The sequence below is a fragment of the Camellia sinensis genome, chromosome 9, assembly GCF_055761805.1.
Source record: "Camellia sinensis isolate YWXY chromosome 9, ASM5576180v1, whole genome shotgun sequence".
Classification (NCBI taxonomy): Eukaryota; Viridiplantae; Streptophyta; class Magnoliopsida; order Ericales; family Theaceae; genus Camellia; species Camellia sinensis.
Window position 1 is genome coordinate 157,041,313 of NC_138969.1, and position 19,142 is coordinate 157,060,454.

At 39.9% G+C, this 19,142-nt stretch overlaps 1 protein-coding gene across 4 annotated transcripts in view; it reads left to right on the top strand.

The window, feature by feature from the left end:
- LOC114313575 (uncharacterized) overlaps positions 1-19,142 on the top strand; it is a 49,103-nt gene that overhangs the window by 16,697 nt on the left and 13,264 nt on the right. For all 4 annotated transcript variants that reach the window (XM_082887848.1, XM_028259946.2, XM_082887850.1 and 1 more), the window contains 2 exons: positions 2,347-2,454; positions 3,438-3,547. In XM_082887848.1, the coding sequence (XP_082743974.1) occupies positions 2,347-2,454; positions 3,438-3,547 (218 nt within the window). The remainder of the gene's footprint in view (positions 1-2,346; positions 2,455-3,437; positions 3,548-19,142) is intronic.

Here is a 19,142-nt window from a genome sequence, read left to right on the forward strand (position 1 = left end):
GCATCGGCCTATGTGGGTGCTGATAGAATATTGGAAGAGAAGAGGACTGAATTGTTTTGGTCCCCATGTGCAGCACATTGCATTGACTTAATGTTAAGTGACATAGGTGAGTTGACGGTTTTCAAAGATACAATAATTAAAGCCTAGGAAATTGCTGTGTACAATTATAGGCATGCTTGGGTGCTTGATTTGTTCAGAAAATTTATAAAGAAAATTTACCAAAAGCTAGTTATTAGAGTGCTAAGCCTTACTTGTAGTGCCACCGGGTGTGAGAGAAATTGGAGCACTTTTGATCATGTGCACTCCAAGAAAAGAAACCGGTTGGAGCAACAATGGTTGAATGCTTTGGTTTTTGTGAAGTATAACATTCAACTTGAGTTGAGGCAAATTAAGAGACAAGAAAGGGGTGAGACTTGTGATCCTATTTGTTTATCGGATATGGAATCCGATGATGAATGGATTACTGAGAAAGAGGATCCATGTCTACTCGAAGATCATTCATGGATGGACATACAAGAGTGCTTCAAAGATGATGAAGGAGCAACAAGTAGCAAAAAGAGAAAAAGAGGTATAATTCTATATTTGAAATAAGTTAATTTTAAAGATTTAGTTTTTATATTTTCACCTTTACTTGCTCATTCATAACCTTACTTATTTTTATTAATGTAGGACCAAGAAATTTAAATGCCGATAGAGGAAAAAGAAAAGTATTTGAAGATGATGATGAAATTGAATTGATTGAAGGTGGAGAAGAGGAAGAGGAAGAGGAAGAGGAAGAAGAGTTTGATGAAGTGACTATGGTAGATGATGAAGAAGAGGATGACTCTGATATTGACCTTGGAGATGATGATTGACTAATGAAGAAATGAAGACTTTTTGAAATTTTTAAATTTGTCTAGTCTAACTTTTGTTTTGTAAGGTCTCTTTTTGACACAAGGAACAAGTATAGATTAGAGTTTTGAAAAGTTTAGAACTTGTTAAGTTGTGAACCTTATTCATGATCATATATTAATGGAATCATATTATAATGAATGTGGATTGCCATACATATATGATGTGATGTGAATTTACATAAATTATATCATAAATGCATAAATATAATATAGGATCATAGGTCACAGTGGGGCTTGGACCCACATCTATTGCCATAGAAGCGTCTTACCTATTTAGACCACGTGATCATCATTTAAAATAGCATTTTCATTAATTTAAGTCTAAATATTTCATGTTTATAATATCTAAGTGTGTAAATATGTTTATTTATTTATTTGTTAATGTAATTAAGAAAAAGTGATTGAATCTTTACGATTTACAATTCGATTCGATTCGCGATTTGGTATATGGCCATTTCGATTCACGATTCGAATCCCAATTTGACAACTATGATCTCAACAATTTCTTTAGAGATGAATGTTTGGTACTTAATTTTTCATGGAAGGTTATCTTTGGATTTTTACTTTCCACAGCAGAATTTTTGCTTATCATGTTCTATTTTTTTTTCAATTAATGTAATTCATTATATTGAATCTTACGAATCACAACATGATATGAAATATTGGGTTAATACACAACACAATACATGATTTCCTTGATCACTGTACTTCACCAACAATTACTATAAGCTGTGAACAGGTCATATATAAGGATAAACTTGTTTTGGGTAAATTACATCACGGATCTCTCTAATTTGAGCAAAATTTCACTTCTGTCCTTTGGTAGTTTTAATTTGCACAATTTGGTCTCTACACTTTCAATTTTGTTGCAATGTGGTCCCTCCATCATGTGTTGTTACCATCTTGAATAGAAAAAATCATGTGCAAAACTAGAGGGACCAAAGTGGAATTCAAAACAAACTATAGGGACCGCTGATATAATTTACACCGGTGCTCTCTATAATTTGTTTTGAATTCCACTTTGATTGCTCTAGTTTTAGAAATGGTCTTTTTCCATTCCAAATTCTAACAGTAACGGAGGGACCACAGTGCAATAAAATTGAAACTGTAGGTATTGAATTGTTTAAATTGAAACTACATAGACTAAAGTGAAACTTCGCTTAAACTATAGGGATTAGTGGTGTAATGTACCCAAAATATTTTCAACATCAATTTTGAATTAATGGACTTGATGAAGAAAAGGAAGCCAAAAGATAATGTGTTTTAGGTTTGCCTTTCTTTTATAGTTATTGTTCCCTTTTTGAAACATTGTATTTCGTTGTTCTTCTATATTTGTCAATATCTTATAGGACATCGTGCCAAAATTGTATTGTTGTATATGCGTATGCGCCCATATGTTGAGTTAACATGGTTTTTAAAGTTACTCACCCTGCAAGCTGTGTAATTTTGGCAGAGATGGGTCAAATGGTTTGTGGGTCTTGCCAGGAGCTTCTTTCTTATCCTCGAGGAGCCAGGTTGGTTAGATGCCTATGCTGTCAGACAGTCAATTATTGTCTAGAAGGTATTAAGGTCCTTCCTCTTGAACTGATAATCAGATTTGATTTTCATTACAGAACCCAGCTTTTCATTACTACCCTATCAGTTTGCAAAGTTTCTAGTGTAATAGTTCATAGTAGATTTATCTATAAAAGTTTGACATGTCTAATCACTTGTATTCTGATTTTGATTGTTCTTTTTCTTTTTCCCTTCCTCTGTTTCTCTTTTCCCTTTTCCTTGTATGAATTTATGATTGTTCTTCTCTCCTAAATTTGGTGAAAGGACCTTGTGGCATACCATGTCTTAACTTAGGTTCCTTCCCATTTTCAAATTTGAGATCTTAGAGAAGTTTGACTTCTACATGGATTTGAAATGATATCTAGACTCTTGGATCTGATTTTTATGGCCTTTCCAGTTTTTTTATTTTTTATTTTGAAAATTTTATCGAGGCCTATCTCATATTTCCTACAGGTCAGTAAGCCACACCATATTATCAAAAGAAAGAAACAGAGGACCAAGAATAAAGTGAAATATTATTGCAACATTTGATCATGCATTGTCCCGTATTTGGGTGCAGTGCAATATCAATGAGCCACCATGTCTGTTGCTGAATCCAATAATTATGAATAATGATGTTCACTTGCCTTTAAACCTCTCACACCCTAATTTTTTTCTTCTAGCCTCTCACATGAGTGTGAGAAGCTAAAAATGGAATGTGAATATTGTTGCTTTTAACTAGAGCTAATATTTTAGATAAAATGTCCATAGGAACACACCCTTGTGAACCTTTTATTTTTAATTTTTTTTAATACTAGTTTTTATTATGAAACATAAAAAGATATCCAGATCCTGCTTTTGCGGGAGCCTTGCACATTGAGTTCCCCTTCATACTAGTCTTTTTCATTTTCAATTCTTATTATTGTCTACTTTCAAGCCAGGTTTGCTTTCACTTATTATTATTATTATTATTATTATTATAGAAGTTAATTGCTCTTCATTTCTTTTCAGAACATGAAGTTGGGCAAGTGAAGTGTGGGGGTTGTGCAGTGTTGTTGATGTACCCTTATGGAGCACCGTTTGTTAAATGTTCATCTTGCTGTTTTGTGACAGAAATTGGAGTACGTAAATTCTTCCTTGATACTGTATATGTACTTGTGTGCTGCGGACAATTTTTTGGTTGTTATGTACTTAATATGTATATATATAGAGTGATGCTATGCATAGGGGTGTTTGTTACAACTTACATAACCTGCTTTAATTTTAATTTGGAAGCTTGTGCCAAATTGTTTCGTGTAACTTCTATTTACAACTTATTAAGCAGAAATAACTTAAATAAACTGAGAAAAACTGATTATCTAGAAGTTAAAAGAGAGGTACTTTTGACGTCTACTTGATTATCAGTTTTTAACTTACAATATGTTACACCAAACAGGGTCATAATTTCATTTCTTACCTCATTTTCGAACTCCAAGACACAATGGGATCCACATCAATAAATGCACATGTGATTCATTCACTTGTGTCTAGGAATAAAAAAAAAATGAGGTAAGAAAGAGAATTATATGTAGCATTTTCTATATATATAGTAGCTGATCAAAATATATATATGGTATTTTTGCTTTTTGTTCCTTCAAGAATAACTGCCAAGAGGTTAAGTTGGAAATTGGAATCAAGTTATGTATAATTTGGAATCAAGTTATGTACAATTGCATCCAACCTACGCGCCTGTTCATTTTTTATTTAGGTAAATTATAAATACACTTCCTGAGATTTGTCTAAAATATAAGTTCCCTTCTCTAGTTTGAGAAAACACAAATACTCCTTTGTTAGAGTTTGATTTTTAACAATGTTAATTAAAGATTAAATTACTTGATTACCCTCCAATACCTAAAGAAAATGACTTTACTACCCTCATCTTCTTCATCCTCACTCTCATCTTCTCTTTTCCTTATTTTTTTTCTTCATTTTTTTTTTTCGTTCTTCAACATAGTGGCCATCCCTTCCCCTTTTCCTACTACTTCACCATGACAACCAACACCTCCACCAACTCTCAAAATCATCCCCCATCGCTCCATTGCTACTTCATGACCTCCTCTACCTTCATCCCTCTACTGTTACCTTATCACTTCCCTTTCATTTTTTTCCTTGTTCTTTTTTGGGTGCAGAGAAAAGAGTATTGAGGGTTCATTAGGTATTTTAATAAATGATTACTGATCTTTTAGATTGTTGACCTAACGGTTGACTAATAGAAGGGGGTATTTGTCATGCGTTTTGAAACTTCAAGGGGCGAAATGTATTTTCCAAGACTTGAGGGACAATTTTGTATTTTAGACAAATTTTAGGGGGATGTATTTGTAATTTACCCTTTCTATTTTGCTCAAATTTGGTACTTAAACAAAATTTCATTGGTGAGGGTTAATAAAATCACACTCTTTTGTATGAAATAATAAAATATTAAAAAATTATTCTTGTATTTATTCTAACAATATTATATAAAAATTATTTCAATTTCATAATAATGTGACCTAGAGTGTTCGAAAGTATTCAATACTTTTCAAAATTAATATCAAGAATCATATATGTTTACGAAATATCGGTATTTGATATGGGTACGATATGGAAACAACTCTTTTTTTAAGTACTTTTTCATAGCCTAGAAGGATGAAAAATTGTATTCCAACATTTTGATCTTCTCAGAACAAAGGAAGAGCTATTATATTCCATATTTGTGAATCAAATTGGTGGCCATTATAGTCCTTAATAATTAGCTTTTCATGCATGTTCTCAACTTATTATTCTTCTTATTATAGTTGTAACAGTTAGTTTTGGGAAACCGCTCGAGCGGTCAATCGGTCGCTCGAGCAGTGATGCGAACCTCTTAGTATCTTGTCTGGTTGCAGGCGAGGCCGCTCGAGCGGTCAAGTGATCGCTCGAGCAAAGATGTGAGGCTCCCAGTATTTTTACTGTAGCTTTACAATACTTCTGGGACATTGAGTTTACTGCTCGAGCGGTGGAAAGATCGCTCGAGCGGTCTATTCGGGACAACAGTGTTAAAACGCGATCTAAACACATTTTTGGCTCACTTTTTCATGCACTCTCTCAATCAACCTTTTCCAAAAACCCTAGCATTAAAACATTAGATTTCATCCATTTATAGCAAGAATCCGTGCTTGTGCCTTCATCAAAGTTGTTAATCTTGCCAAAAGCTACATTTTGAACTGATTAGATCGTATTATTTTGGAAGTTCATTCCTTAGGTCTTCATCTTTTCACAAATAACCTTTGAGGTAGGAATATCTTTACCCTTTTATATCTATAATTTGGTTTTAGTGTGTGTAAATCTTGTGGTATGGGTAGATATTGAGATCAGTGCCCTCTCTATATATAAATGTATATGGATTTTGTAATGATAGTGAATCTTGTTCGAAATTGATGAAGGATTGAGTATCTATTAATGGAAGATAGTAAAAGGCACAAATTAAGGAAAATTAATACATAAAAGGAAAAGCCCTAAAATTTATTGTGTAACCCTAAAGATTGTTCATGGATTATAACTTAAAGGGAAAGGAAATTGATGAGTATAATTGAAGGGTTTTGAGATTCCTTGTAATATGATAAAAGTGTTAGCTTTGGAATGTGGTTTGTTGTGCTATATTGCTTACTCGTGCGGGGAGAATTGAGGTGCCCACTTGCCCAGTTGTGTGAGGACGACAAATGTGGGAGGATTGAGGTGTCCCCTGGCCATCCGTGTGAGGACATAAAAATTTGAAATTTAATGTGGAGTCGTGTGTTGTGCGATAAAATCAAAGACATTGAATCCATGAGTATTGGTAGTAATCATGCATATATTTAAATCAAATATTTATATACTTGGTTAAATATATTCTCTATTGGGCAATCGTTCATTCCTATCTAATAACTTTTCAAGACTCGATGAGCAACAACCCCACCAATGAAGAAGAGGATGACTATCCCTTTTAGACTTTAATTTTTGTGAACTTTGAAGTTATAATGTAACTGTTGAACTTCTATATTATTATTTTTGGGATTTGTGCCTCCTTGTATTAAATGGTCACATTGTAATGAGTAAACTCAAGGGACAATGGTTTTGTTTTCACAACTTAGTGAACTATGAACTGCAATATGTAGTTTTGTAAGTTGAAATATATAGTTCAATGAGAGAGAAATATTGGGATTGATTTGTGTTGTTGGGAACTATGGAGCATGTTCTTAATGGTTGTTAAATTGGAATTGTTTTCGGAGTGTTACAATATTTGAGAGGGGAATTTCTACTGAATAATGGATCGAGCTAAAATTACGTGGGCCTCTGTCTTGGATCGCGCAATTGAGATAGCTCGCTTCGAATGATGAACCATGTTAGGCGGCGAACTTAGATCTTGGGTTGAGCCAATGATGTGCTATGGTATTGGGTCGGGTTAGATCTAGACCATGATCGTGGACGAGATAAGCTAGGACAGGGCTGTTATTTCAGATTGAACTAATGAAAAGAATGTTACTCGAAAGGATTGACCGAGCTGGATCCGGGGTAGGAACAGAATGCCTTGGAAGGATTGACCGAGCTGCTAAGCCGGTCGGGAAGTCGACCTGAGTTAGCTCGGTGTGAGGTCAGCTTAAGCTAGCACGATTGGAGTTGACAAAAGTGGTTGTTCGATTGGGGCATTCCACGTAGCCCAATGGAGTATGGCAAGGAATCCGCAAAAAGTACGCTTCAACACCGTTTGGTAGTTTGCCCAATGCTGTTTGGCAGTATTAACGCGCACACCTGTAACGATGAGAGAGGGCAGTACAGCCACGTGTCCAGCAAAGGATGACAGAAGTAGTGAGCGCACAATCTTGGGCTGCAAGGCCAACCTAGATAAGGGGCATGACTAGGCTTTGAGGAAGATAAGCAAACCTTAGCCACATTCTCTCTCTCTCTCTCTCTCTCTGTATTCCTTCTTCTTCATCAAGTAAATTAACTTGACCGTCAGAGTGGTTTTTCGGCAAACCACCCGCTGGATAGCTCACCTTTGCTCTGTTCGCAGTGGGTCGGAGTTCATTCAGAGCGAGGCAAGCTTAGTAGCAAGGCGTACGGGTGACTACGGATATTTCTTCCCCGTATAATTGGTGCTGTTTGTGGGAATGTTGACATACAAAACCTTGTCCTTCAAGCTTTTATGATCAACTTTAATGGTGAACAACATTCCACTGTTCGCCGTCGACGATATCATGCCCGAGTCTGTTTGAAGGCTTGATGACTTGTTTGTTGTGCCGACGATGGTTGGTCTAGAGACCTCCATATGAGGGCTACCCAGAGACGTGCGTGACAAGCGCGCTAGGAGTTTGGAGCACTCGTAGAGCCCTGAAGGGCGCCAATGATGGAGAGGGCCGCAAACTCAACATTTGGAGCACAAGTTGAGAGACTAAGATGCCATTATTCGGAAGATGGCGACGGTGATAGAGGTCATGAAGCAGCAGATTAAGGGAAAGGGCGTTGCTGGAGTAGGAAACCATTGTGAGCATGCCCAACCCCATCGTTCTGGCAGTTGGAGTGGACGAAAGACGCCCTCACTCTACATCACCAAGAGTTACGAAGTCGGCGACTCCGTCTTGCTGGCAGAGAGATCCTGCACATGAGACAATAGCTACCGCCTTTCATGTCTGATTACAACATCGAAGTACTCTGACTCAGCTCAATTGGAGGACCTGAGGGATGTTCTAGAGGAACGAGCTCGCTAGATGGAGGCCTAGAGGATGCTGACACTATAGAGGTTGGCTTCCAGAATCCATACTAGTGAAGAGGTCGTAATACCTCCATCTCGTATGGTGGTACATGCGCCTGCGGATCGAGACTTGGCGAGGCTAAGCACCATGCCATTTTTCCTTGAGATTGAGAACACTTCGCTTCCTGTTGGCTTCTACTAGCCTAAGTTCACACTGTACGATGGAAATACAGACCTGCACATGCATGTCAGCCATCATCGGCAAGTTATGGCTGGGCATAAGCGGAGCGACGCCTTGATGTGCCTTATATTCCCAACGAATTTAGGAGAATTGGGCCTGAAGTGGTTCGAGAGGCTGCTAGAGGAGAGTATTGAGAGGTGGCAATAGTTGGCTAAAACATTCATCACCTGATTCAAAACCAACACAAAGACTCCAAAAGAGATCAACCATCTTTTGGGAGTTAAGATGGAGCCAAGCGACTCATTGAAGGCATACAATGCCAAGTATTGAGAGACATTCAACGAGATACATGAATGCCCCACCAACTTGGCGATCACACAATACAAGCGCAGTCTTCCAATTGGACACAGACTGAGGTTCTCACTTACAATGAATCAGCCCGCAACCATGAAGTTGCTCATGCAAAGGATCAATGAGCACATATGGGTTGAAGATGATGCGGCCGTAGCTACCGTGAAGACAAATGATGGCAGACAAAAGAGGTGCTAGAAAGGTTCACTTGGTTAGACAGGAGGATAGTCGTCCAAACAACTGTGGAAAAGATTAGAACCGCGGTGTCAACCTCAATAGCCAAAACAAGAGTCGTAATAACGATTGGGCTAACAATCCTCGCAATGAGGAAGATGTCAAAAGAAAATTGAAGGCATGGACTGGTATCACAACGGTCTTTAAGATATCGATCTATCGCATCCTTAGTGAAAGTTGAGACGAGACATACTTTCGGCGGCTAGCAAAATTGGCGGATGCACAGAGGGGATTCAACCTGAGATATTGTTGCACTTTTCACGATGAAAGGGGGCATCACACTGAAGATTGCATGCCTTCGAAACAACATTTGGAGGAGTTAGTGGCAGCGAGATACTTAGATCGATGCATTGATGGCGGCATTAGGGCGCCACCACAAGGTCAGGCCGAGCCGAATGGTCTAGCAGTCTTGGATGCTGCCTCCCAAGGAGTAATCAATATCATCCACATAGTCATCGACCTAGCGGGGGTATGGGAGCTCAGAGGGATGATAAAAAAGGCACAACACATAAGGGAAGTGTTGTCCGTTCTACCTGCCATCAAGAAGGGAAAAACCATGGTGAAAGACATCATGGCCTTTTCTAGCAAGGACTTAGAGAGGATTCAAAATCCTCTCAACAATGCTCTAGTCGTCACTCTGTGTCAAGGCTTTCGACGTTTAGAGGATTTTGATCGACCAAGGTAGTTCAGCTAAGATCATGTATTACGATGCATTCAAGCAAATGAAGTTGAAAGACAAAGATTTGGCTCCAGCAATTTGTCCTCTAGTTGGCTTTAACTCACAATCGAAATGGCCAATTGGCAAGATAATATTACCAATCAAAGTCGGCTCGATCACAAAGCAAGTAGAATTCTGGGTCCTAAAGGTGCAGTCCACCTACAACTTAATCCTTGGAAGGTGATGGTTGCACGTTATGCAAGCGGTGACATCAACCTACCACCAAATGATGCGCTTTCCATCAGCAAGTGACCGGATAAAAGAAGTCTGGGGGGATCAAATGATGTCCAAGCAGTGTTTCGTAACGGTGAATGACAGCCGAGTTGCTGAAGGCTTCATCCAAATGATCAAAGGACTAGAAGGAAAAGAGGTCCTAGACGATGTGGGCAAGAAAGCCGAAGAAAAGTTTGCAGAGGATTTAGTGGAGGTACGGATTGATGAGAGGTATCTGAGTAAATTTTTTCTGTTAGGCTCATTCTTATCTGGCATCAAACGAATGGAATACGTGAACTTTTTGGTCTCCTATATTGAAGTATTTGCATGGACGCCTTACGATATGCATGGCATCGATCCAAACTTTATTTGCCATCAACTTAACGTTTTCCCAAATGCTTGGCCAGTCATATAGCGAACTCGGTGCTCAGTCTTGTATCACGCCAAGGTGGTTGCCGAGCAAGTCAAGAACTTGTTAGAGGCAGGGACAATCGAAGAAGTCCAACACGGTGGTAGTACTGAAAAAGAATGGCAAATAGCGAGTGTGTGTTGACTATAAAACGGTCAACCGAGCTTGCCCCAAAGATAGCTTTCCACTATTGATAATCGACTAGTTGGTGGAGTTGACCACTGGTCACAAAAGATTTAGCTTCTTAGATGGATATCGTGGCTACCACCAAATAGTCATGTATAAGCTAGATCGGGAGATCACTTCCTTCACAATACCAAGGGGGTTATATTGTTAGAAGGTTTCGGGTTGAAGAACATAGGAGTGACCTTTCAAACGATGGTCACAAAAATGTCTGTCTCATTGCTTGGTGCTGTATGATGGAAGCTTATATTGACGATATAGTGGTCAAAAGCATGGCGGAATTTGAGCACCTCGACGACCCAGTTGAAATGTTTAAAATCGTTAAACGCCACAAGTTGCGACTCAATCTGTCCAAGTGTGCCCCTTTGGTGTGGAGTCAATAACTAGAGCAGCCGAATTCTTCGAAGGACGTGTAACATCTTGCTAGGATGGCAGCCACACTTAATAGATTTATTAGTCAGTTGTTAGATCGTTGCAAACACTTCTTTCAAACGTTGAAGTCCAAGTTCTTTTGGGATGAAGAGTGTGACCGAGCTTTGGCAGAGTTAAAGGCATACCTATCTTCCTCTCCAATCTTGGTCACTCTGAAGCATGGTGAAGAGCTTTTTCTTTAGTTGACCATCTCTCAGCACGTGGTCAGTGTGGTGCTTGTTAGAGTTGAGAGAATATAGCATCTCCCGAGTCAAGATATCTACCTTTGGGGAAGATCACTTTGGCGCTAATGATGGCCTCCAGAAAGTTAGCCCACTGTTTTCATGCACACACAATAGTGGTGCTAACAGAATTCCCATTGAAAGACTTCTTGGGCCAAATCCTAAAGTGGGTAGTCGAGTTGGGGCAATACGACATCAAATTCCAACCAAGAACCGTGATCAAGGCACAAGCCTTAGCTTATTTTGTGGCGGAGTTTGCCTTAGGTACTCACCCAGTTTGCCCAGTCGACCTAACTCAAGCAACTGAGCAAGAGAGAATGGCCAGTGCGGAAATAGCATGGCCAATAGCGCCTTCACATCCAGAGGAACCTTTGTCGCCTTCGACTCAGTCTACTAGCACGCCATTGGGTTTGGAATCAGTCGTGCAATTCGGTGTACCCAACGCTGCACTGCCAGGGGGTGAGATAGTCTTGTAAGTGGTAGAAGGGCAAGAAAGTAATGAGAAACCTGAAGAAAAAATAGTCGATCAGCCGTATAAAGAGTTGGAAGTGCAAGCAGGAAAGCTACATAAGGAAATTGTTCAAGTTCCAGATCTGAAGAATTTTTAAGATCCAATGGACGGTTAGAAGTTGTTCGTCGGTGAGATGAGGAAGTTTTTTGTCGATGGGCATTGAACAGAGAAGGAGCCGGACTAGGAGTTGTTCTAATCTCTCCAAACGGCCTCACAATAGAGCAAACGATCAGATTGGAGTTCCCTGCATCGAACAATGAGGCTGAGTATGAAGCATTGATCGCTGGACTAAGAGGCGCCCTGCAGTTGAGAGCAATCAAGTTAATGATCTATAATGATTCAAAGTTGGTAGTAAACCAAGTGTCAGGCCAAAATGAAGCTAGAGACAATAGAATGACAAAGTATCAAGCTTTGGTAAGGGAGGAGGTAAAAAAGTTCCAAGCCATAAGAGTGGAGTAGATTGGCCAAGAAGAAAATAGTAAGGCAGATGAACTAGTTGGGTTAGCATCTACGGTGAGCTCAACAATTCCCAACCACTTATCGAATTCTTGCCAAAACCGAGCATTGAAGAGCTCGAGGTGGTAGAAGTACACTGTGTCGAACTAGGGCCCTTTCGGACAGACCCCATCTTAATCTTTGCAAGGGACAGAATCTTACCCACTGAAAAGAAGGAAGCCAACAAGATAAAGGCCAAGTTAGAGCCTTTTTGGCTCTCTCCGTTTGGTGTCTTGTACAAAAAGTCCTTCACAGGGCCATACTTGAAGTGTGTCCATCCAAGCTCGAAGCATTTCTTTTTGAAATCCACGAAGGCATGTGTAGAAGACACGTTGGAGGGAGATCACTATCTTACTGCGCTATTTGACAAGGATATTGGTGGCCATGCATCTAGGCCGGTGAGCAAAAGTATGTTTGAAAATGTAGAAAATACCAGAAATTCGTGCACCAGATTCATCAATCAGCCAGAGAGCTTCTTCCCTTGACAAGTCCTTGGCCATTCGCATTGTGGGGGCTAGACATTGTTTGTCTACTTCTGACAGCACTGGGTAATCGCAAGTTCTTCATTGCTGCAACAGGCTACTACACGAAATAGGTAAAGACTAAACTTTTAATGTCTATCAAAGAGAAAGACATGAAGAAATTTGTTTGGCAAAATGTGATAACTCGGTTTGGGGTTCCAAAGGTTTTGATCTCAGACAACGGCACACAATTTGATAAAAAGCTCTTGAGAGGATTTTGTGAAGAACTAAAGATAGAATTCTACAACTTCACGCCGACCTACCCTTAGTCAAATGGCCAAGCCAAAACTTCAAACAAGACAATTATGGGTGGGCTGAAAAAGAGGCTGGAGAAAGCTAAAGGGAGGTGGACTGAGGAACTCCCTAATGTGCTCTGGACATACTAGACTACTCCATGATGCTCAACCGGGGAAACACCTTTCGCCTTAGCCTACTACATGGAGGTAGTCATTCCGCTGGAAATTGGCATGCCAACCATCCAAACCGATAACTTTGAACTAGATTTGAATGGTGAAGCCATTACCTTGGAACAAGATCTTATTGAAGAAAGAAGAGAGAGAGCACTGATTCATATTGCAGCTTACCAACAAGAGCTAGCAAAGAAATACAACATGACTGTGTGCCCATAATTGTTTAAAGTTGGTGAGTGGGTGAAGGCTCTAGTGCCGAGTAAAGGAAAACTGGGAGCAAACTGGGAAGGGTCGTATGAGATTACCGGTCTGGCTAGAAAGGGGGCATATTGTAATGCCCCAACTTTTATTATCCGAATCCATTACCAAATCCTTTATATTATTACCAACTCAATAATGACAAACTTGTGCCGACACAATAATAAATAGAAAATAACATTCCCTTTCGAAAGGAATGATGTTATATAAATAAAATTTGATACAATGCTATTAGGCTTACGTTGAATAACAATAAATAGAAGGGATTTACCCTTATACAATACATGGGATTCAGCCAACAAGCAAAGGCCCCATGGCCAACATAATAAAAGACTTTGAGTCTCGAACAATCCTCCAACCATGTACCTAAAAAGTTTGACAACACATGGGAAGAGCACAAAGCCCAGTAGTGATCTCAAAAATCCTAACCAATAGCAACATACAGATTGCTATGAGCATGAATGCACGATGACATACAAAATAAGTAATGTGATAGTTCATACCCAAGATATACTCATATAAATACATTTTTCCCAAAATCATCCTCTTTAACACAACACGATGTAAAATCACCTCTTAAACCTACCACATTGATATAAAAGAATTTCATTTAATCATTTGTTTTGAAAACACGTTCACACATACTAGTCATAACCTGAACTTACATTCCAACACACTATACACACTTGCGCACCGATGCATCTACTACCTTCCCTAACCATAGGCCCAAGGACAAGGAACACCCACAACGGGATACCAAGAAACATATATTTCTAAATGTAAATAATTGAACGTAATACATACTTCCATTTCTACCAATTTACAGCACGGATGGCAAATGATACAACCCACATAACACAAAAAGCTTTACCGGCCTCACCCTGAGGGGAACAACCCTAAGGTCACACTTTACCAGGCGCAAACCAGAAGGGAAAGGAACCTATCTTAAGGTGCCACGCTTTACCGGCCTTACCGGGAGAGAAACAGACCTCAATTTCACACTTTATCAGACACAAACTGGAAGGGAGAGGAACCTCTAGCAGTGCGCCATGCTTTATTGGCTTAACCGAAGAGAAACAGACCCCTAAACAATATCCAAGCAATAGCACAACATGCTAAACTTCATGAATACCGTACAAGTGTAATACATACACATAATTTATTCAACAATAACAATGTCACCCTCTACCGATAATGTCACGACCCAAACCCGGCCCTATGGGTTTAGTACCGTAACCGGCCAGTAATCCGAGATTACCGAAGGCCTGCAGAACAGTAATACAGTAAAACAGAGTACAGGGCCTGGCGGAAGCCAATATAGTAAATAAATAGTGTCCATTGAGCTGTGACAGTCTGTATGCAAAAAGGCTGTTCACACATTTATACATAAACAGTACAGAACAGTATACACAATATTCACATCCATTCAACTAGGGACTCAACCCTACAGAACAGTACAGAAAACATTCCGTCTGTACAAACAGTACGGTCTATACAAAACAGTAAAACAGTACAAAAAGGGGGAAATTCTAAAACACCCCTAAGCCTTAACAGTAGGCTCGGAACCTCGCAGTGAGGCACAAAGGCTGGCTTGACAAAACTGGAGTAACCCTGACGCCTCTAGCTGCGGTCTGGTGCCTGTACACCTACATATATATATGAGCAGTGAGCTAAAGCCCAGTGAATAACACAATATGTAAAGAGGTTAAGAATGAATGTCCTTACAGTATGAAAACAGTTCATTTCAATCAGTCATTCAGTTGTTCAGTACAGTAAACAGTCATATGTGGTACATCCATTAGCATAACAGTAACAGTAGGTCTTAAAAGACCGAACAGTAATGATGGCCATCAGTCAGTAAACAGTAGTGGTTCCACGAGGGAACCGACAGAGATCTCTGTGACAGTAACAGTAACAGTAAACCGTAGATACTAAGGATGCCACAGTACAGTTCAGAAATAAAGGACATACATTCATTCAGTAAATAATACCAGTTCAGTAAACAGTTCAGTTCAGTATTCAGAAGATAATCAGTTGAACATATCTTTACACAATTGTTACTCACAGAGTTCTGGGCTACAGTATGCTAGAGCGTGCCTCCCTAGTCGCCAACCCTACACAGTTAACAGATTGAACACACACTAAGCTACACAGTTGGGAAATCTCATAACTTAATCCCTAATTTGCCTTGGTGTGTTCTACAATGATATCCTCATCAAGATGCCTTAAACTAGGCCTAAGAATGCCTAGGATGGAATGAGGATGCAAAAATACACTTAGAAAACATTTTGCAAAGTTTGCTGAAAACAGGAGCCTCGCTCGAGCGAGACCTTCTACGCTCGAGCGTAAGTCCAAAATCAAAGGCTTCGCTCGAGCGAGGAATCCTTCGCTCGAGCGGTCTGCAAAACAGTAAAAGTACTGGATGCTGAAATATTACGCGCGATCGTCGCTCGATGGTCGCTCGAGCGGAGCCCTGGACAAAGGTGCTCGCTCGAGCGGGGAATCCTTCGCTCGAGCGAGGAAGCCAAATCTGGAATTTCCAGATTTGCTTCCCAAGCTCAAACCAAGCATTCAACCACTCCAAACTCGACCTCTTGGGCTCAAATTCTGGAAAACACCACTAAATTCAATGTATAACAAGATTCAAAGCTCAATTCATGAATTCAAGCCCCAAAGGTGAGTCAATTAAAACCATATTCAAACCCATTTTCAAGAATATGAAGAACATGCAAACATGCAAGGATTTAAACCAAATCAAAGCTTCAAAGCTTGTTCAAATGAGCTCATTTCTTTTCAAATCAGATGGAAACATGGTCTATAACAACAATATGAGCATGCATGCACTAATGTCTATGTAATCAACCTCAAATTGCAACAATACCAACATGCATGCAAGAAATGATCTTCAATCCATCATTAATGGACCAAATCATGGCTTAGCTCTACAAATGAGGCATGAATTGTGCAAGAATGAACTCAAGAACAGCAACAAGAAGATGGATGTCCTACCTTGGGTGTAGAATTAGAGGTGAGGGAGCTCAAACATGCAAACACTTTCAATTCTTCAAGATTCACAAGCTAAATCAACAAGAACACTTCTCTCCCTCCCTAACTCTCTCTATGGTCGGCAATAAGGAGGGGAAATGGCTGATGAAATGTTTTGATTCAATGTGCAAGGCTCTAGCATCACTAGGTAGTGTGCCACTAAGGGTGGCAATATGGTAAATAAACCGAACTCTTTAATTAGCTTATTTAATCTAATTTAATCATACCTAATCAATTTTCAGATAAATATACCATAAAATCACATTAATTATGAGGGTCACGGAACATCAATCGGTTTCTAATTCGGCCGCCGATAAGGCCTTCAATTAGCAGTTTAAACATATAAACATGAACAGATAATCAGACAATCAAACAGATAGAATGCAATTAACCATCATATACTCAGTTAATTCAGATTCCAATTTCAATCAGTTAGTTCAGTACTTTACTCAGTTCAATTATCAGTCAGTTATCAGTCATTATCAGTTCCGTTTAACAGTAACTGGTGATCAATCAGTCATTAATCAGTAATCAGTATGAGGGTTGTTACAGTCTCCCCTCCTTATAAAGAGTTTAGTCCTCTAAACTCGAGTTACCTTCATTCTGGAAGAAAACAGGATTCAGTGGAAACAGTTCAGGATATCGTTTAGCCATGTCATCTTCCCTTTCCCAAGTGGCATACACGCCACCATGGTTCTGCCAGTCAACTTTCACTAACGGGATCTCTTTGTTCCTCAGTTTCTTGATCCGTCGGTTTACAATCTGTATAGGCCGTTCCTCGTAAGTGTAGTCATCACTCAACACTACGTGGGTAGGCTCTATTACATGGAAGGGATCCCGGAGATAGTCTCTCAACATAGAAATGTGGAAGACGTTATGCATATGCTCCATTTCAGGAGGGAGCGCAACTTGATACGCCACCGGATTGATTTTCTCGATAATCTCATACGGTCCGACATACCTCGGCGCTAACTTGCCTTTGACTCCAAAACGAGTCTGGCCTTTCATTGGTGTCACTTTCACAAACACGTGATCACCCACTTCATACTCTCTGTCCCGTCTTCTGACATCTGCATAACTTTTCTGTCTACTCTGTGCAGTTTTCAGTCTTTGCTGTATCAGTTTCACTTTTTCAGTTGTTTCATACACGATCTCGGGCCCAAGCAACGGCCCATCTCCAACTTCTGCCCAGCAAATCGGAGATCTACATTTTCTGCCATACAATGCCTCGAAAGGCGCTATGCCAATACTCGAATGGTAGCTGTTGTTATACGCAAATTCAGCTAAGGGCAAATGGCTTTCCCAGTTTCCTTGAAAATCAAGGACGCACATTCTCAGTAGATCCTCTAGAGTTTGGATGGTCCTTTCAGATTGGCCATCTGTCTGAGGATGATAGGCACTACTCAGCCTCAATTCAGTGCCCAATGCAGTCTGTAGGCTTTGCCAAAACCTCGATGTAAACTTCGAATCCCTGTCAGAAACAATAGACACAGGCACTCCATGCAGTCTAACGATTTCATCAATATAGATAACAGCCAATTTGTCCGCATTATAAATCGTCTTGACAGGTAAGAAGTGAGCGGATTTGGTTAGTCTATCAACAATAACCCAAATTGAATCCATACCTTTTCTGGAGCGAGGTAACCCAACGATAAAATCCATCGTGATGTGCTCCCATTTCCATTCCGGTATGGGTAAGGGTTGCAGTAATCCGACAGGTCGTTGATGTTCAGCTTTGACCTGTTGGCAATGAAGACATTTGGATACAAAATCAGCAATTTCTTTCTTCATTCCCGGCCACCAGAAATTCTGTTTCAGATCTTGATACATTTTCGTATTCCCCGGATGGATAGACAATTTCGAATTGTGGCCTTCTTGCAGAACTCTTCTTTTCAGTTCAGTATCATTCGGTACACACAGTCTTTCTTGAAATTTCAGTACATTATTCTCAAATTTGAATCCCGGTCTCGGTTTAGATTCTCTTTCTTCGATGATCTTCTTCAAGAAGTCATCCAGTTGCTGTTTCTCTTTAATCTCCTCGATCAGTGCCGGTTGAGCAGAAATAGCAGCTAAGGTTCCACCTTGTTCTCTCAAAACAATTTCAACTTCAGATTTTTCAAGGTCACAAAGCAACTCTTTCTGTCCTGTAAGCAAACAGGCTAAGTTTCCAATCGATTTCCGGCTCAATGCATCGGCAACGGTATTGGCTTTTCCCGGGTGGTACAATATCTGTAGGTCATAGTCTTTAATCAGTTCTAGCCATCTCCGCTGTCTCATATTCAGTTCCTTCTGTGTGAAGAAATACTTTAAACTCTTGTGGTCGGTGTATACTTCACATGTCACCCCGTAGAGATAGTGACGCCAGATTTTCAGGGCAAATACTACTGCAGCAAGTTCCAGATCATGGGTCGGGTAGTTCTTTTCATGTGGTCTCAGTTGTCGGGAAGCATAAGCAATAACTCTCCCATTCTGCATTAAAACACACCCCAGACCCTTATGAGAAGCATCACTAAATACAGTATAACCATCCGTACCTGAAGGTAAGGTCAGAACAGGTGCAGTCACCAATCGAGTTTTCAACTCCTGGAAGGCAGATTCCCTTTGGTCAGTCCAGTCAAATGATGTCCCCTTCTGAGTTAACTGAGTCAACGGTAGAGCAATTTTGGAGAAATCTTTGACAAATCTTCTGTAATATCCAGCCAGTCCCAAAAAGCTTCGGACTTCAGTCACATTTGTTGGTCTAGGCCAGTTCACTACAGCTTCAATTTTCTGCGGATCAACAGAAATCCCATCTTTGCTAACAACATGC